At 31.6% G+C, this 2,500-nt stretch overlaps 1 protein-coding gene across 2 annotated transcripts in view; it reads right to left on the reverse strand.

Moving 5' to 3' along the window:
- Nucleotides 1-209: 209 nt before the first annotated feature.
- Nucleotides 210-2,500, reverse strand: part of LOC119573081 (protein phosphatase Slingshot homolog 1-like) — a 10,912-nt gene continuing 8,621 nt past the window's right edge. For both annotated transcript variants that reach the window (XM_037920102.1, XM_037920103.1), the window contains 3 exons: nucleotides 1,953-2,086; nucleotides 583-764; nucleotides 210-299 (listed from right to left, as the gene is read on the reverse strand). In XM_037920102.1, the coding sequence (XP_037776030.1) occupies nucleotides 230-299; nucleotides 583-764; nucleotides 1,953-2,086 (386 nt within the window). In that variant the 3' untranslated portion in view covers nucleotides 210-229. The remainder of the gene's footprint in view (nucleotides 300-582; nucleotides 765-1,952; nucleotides 2,087-2,500) is intronic.

The raw sequence follows: 2,500 nt of genomic DNA on the forward strand, positions 1-2,500 counted from the left end.
GTCCATTTATGAAGTCAAAATTTTGCTTAAGCTTACAGCTGCCACTAGAGAAGGCGCAACTGCAACTGGCATGGCTATTTGCCACCTGGCATTTGGGCTCAGTTTGCTGTGCTGTGATTAGGCATCATTGGTACTACTGAAAATAGATGGTGATAGTATAAAATTCCAATAGCTACATGATACAAGAAGACAGCCACTCCAATTGATCTAAATATTACAAAAACATTACTTACCACATTGCTTGTACGGAGATTGGCTTGAAGATGTGTTTCCTCCCTCCTGTGCTTACACTGAATCCACTATAGAACAGAAAAAAAGAAAGAGGGATTTTAATAGTCACTAGAAATGCATACTGAAATACATTACAATTACAGTGGGTCTCAAAATAACATTTTTATAGAATTCAGCATTTTTATTACTAATACTCAATAAGCATTATAACAAAATTATATTTAATTACAATCTAAATATGTAAAATTTTACAATCAAGATTTATATTACCTAACAATTTCTTATTTCACACATCAGTTTTTAAAAAACTTCCATAAAAGTTTTGTAACAAACAAAAAAATTCATACTCACCCATCGCCATCTAAATTTATCATTGTGTCCGCCAGAACAGGAACTACCAGACCAATGGATGGTTTTTCTGAACTAAAATCTATGCCTAATAAACAATCTTCTTCTGTATCCTGCCGTCCCATCCTACCCACCACAGTCAAATACCGCACACGACCAGCGTGTTGTGACTCCAAGCGAACAGCCTAGAACAGAAAGCCAATATTGATTATCAAATTATCAATAACAGAGCTTATATATAATATCTGTTCATACATAAACTGGTCTAATTCAAACAGCAATATGAATAATATCTAAAGCAAAAAATATTTCAAAAATCCATTCTTGTACATATAAATTAGATATTATAAAAATAGACTCAATATTTAATTTGTACTACAATACAGTATAATCTCACTGTTGAATTATACAGTCAATACCATCTTTGTGTAACGTCAGATGACATAATCTTATTGTAACTTTCCTAGTATGTTTTGTTCAAACAAAGACTAAAGCAAAATAAGAAAAGCAGAACATTGCTTATTTCTAAGAAGATATTCAAATACCTTATACAAACTACTTTTTTTTATCAAATGCCTTAATTTCTAAAATATAAAATATAAGGGAAGATATATCAACTTGTAATCAATATTAATCCTAGGAAAAATATTGTGTTCACTGTAGTATTCTTTTTGCGCAATGTCTCTGCACATAGATGGCACAACAAATGCTTTCCCACAAAATGGTCAATTAATAGACCTTGTGACCTCACCTGATTTCACTCATTTGAGTTTTCAAAAATAAATAAATAAACAAATAAATAATAAAATAAATAAAAATAATAATAAAAAAATAAGTATCAATTTTGATATTGTAATAATATTAACAGTAATAATAATATAATAATAAATAAAATATAAAAAAATAAGAGAGAGAGAGATGAGAGAGAGTAGAATAGAGAGAAGAGAGAGAAGAGAGAGAGAGAAGAGAGAGATAGAGAGAGAGAGAGAGAGAGAGAGAGAGAGAGAGAGAGAGAGAGAGAGAGAGAGAGAGAGAGAGAGAGAGAGAGAGAGAGAGAGAGAGAGAGAGAGAGAGAGAAAACAGTAAAGGTTGAGAAAAGTAGTACTAGTAATTAGATCATTTTTGACTTAATACTTGTAGATCCATTTATGTGTAAAGACGATTAATGCAGTAAGCTCACAGTGGCATAACATGTATACACATGCAACAGTTAAATTGCAGCAACTAATTACATCACCATTTGTAAAAGCACATTACTTTTTTATAGCTGACTGCTAACAAATAACATGAAGCTCTAATAAATGGAAAATATATCCATTTGTGAACAACCTTCATTGCACTTTATTTTAAGAATATATTTCAGAAATTCTCACCATGTGAAGTGTGTCCCCTTGACAAAGCAAGTGCAGCATCAACTGCAGGTGTGCCTGGATATCAGGAGGGGCTTTGGTTGTCCGTCTTCCTCTACCCAGTTGGCATTCATTTTTGGGTAATAGTACAGCAAAACCTGCAGTAGCAATGGAATTACTGATAAATACCTGTAAACATTACAAATGACAACCATGCTTTTATCATATATCATGAATCATGTCAATGTTCCATAAAATTTCTATCCACCAATATTCTTATAACTTTGTAATATTCATTAACAGAGCAAATATGGATACTTTAACGAAACAATTTGTTAAACTTTTAGTAATGTATACCAATAGCATGTGTTGTATACAGATAGTATACTGAATTTAAAATACTGAAATTTAAAAGCATTAATTTCTCTTTTCTATTTCAAAACATCATATCTATCATTTTAACTATTCATGCTAAATAACAAAGTGGTTTACATGTTTAAGGATCTTATGTGACCATTATACACTCCTGCATTTTACAGGCTGAAGTGGACCTCCTACTGCAGAGGGTTACA

Source organism: Penaeus monodon, chromosome 5 (genome assembly GCF_015228065.2).
Source record: "Penaeus monodon isolate SGIC_2016 chromosome 5, NSTDA_Pmon_1, whole genome shotgun sequence".
NCBI lineage: Eukaryota > Metazoa > Arthropoda > Malacostraca > Decapoda > Penaeidae > Penaeus > Penaeus monodon.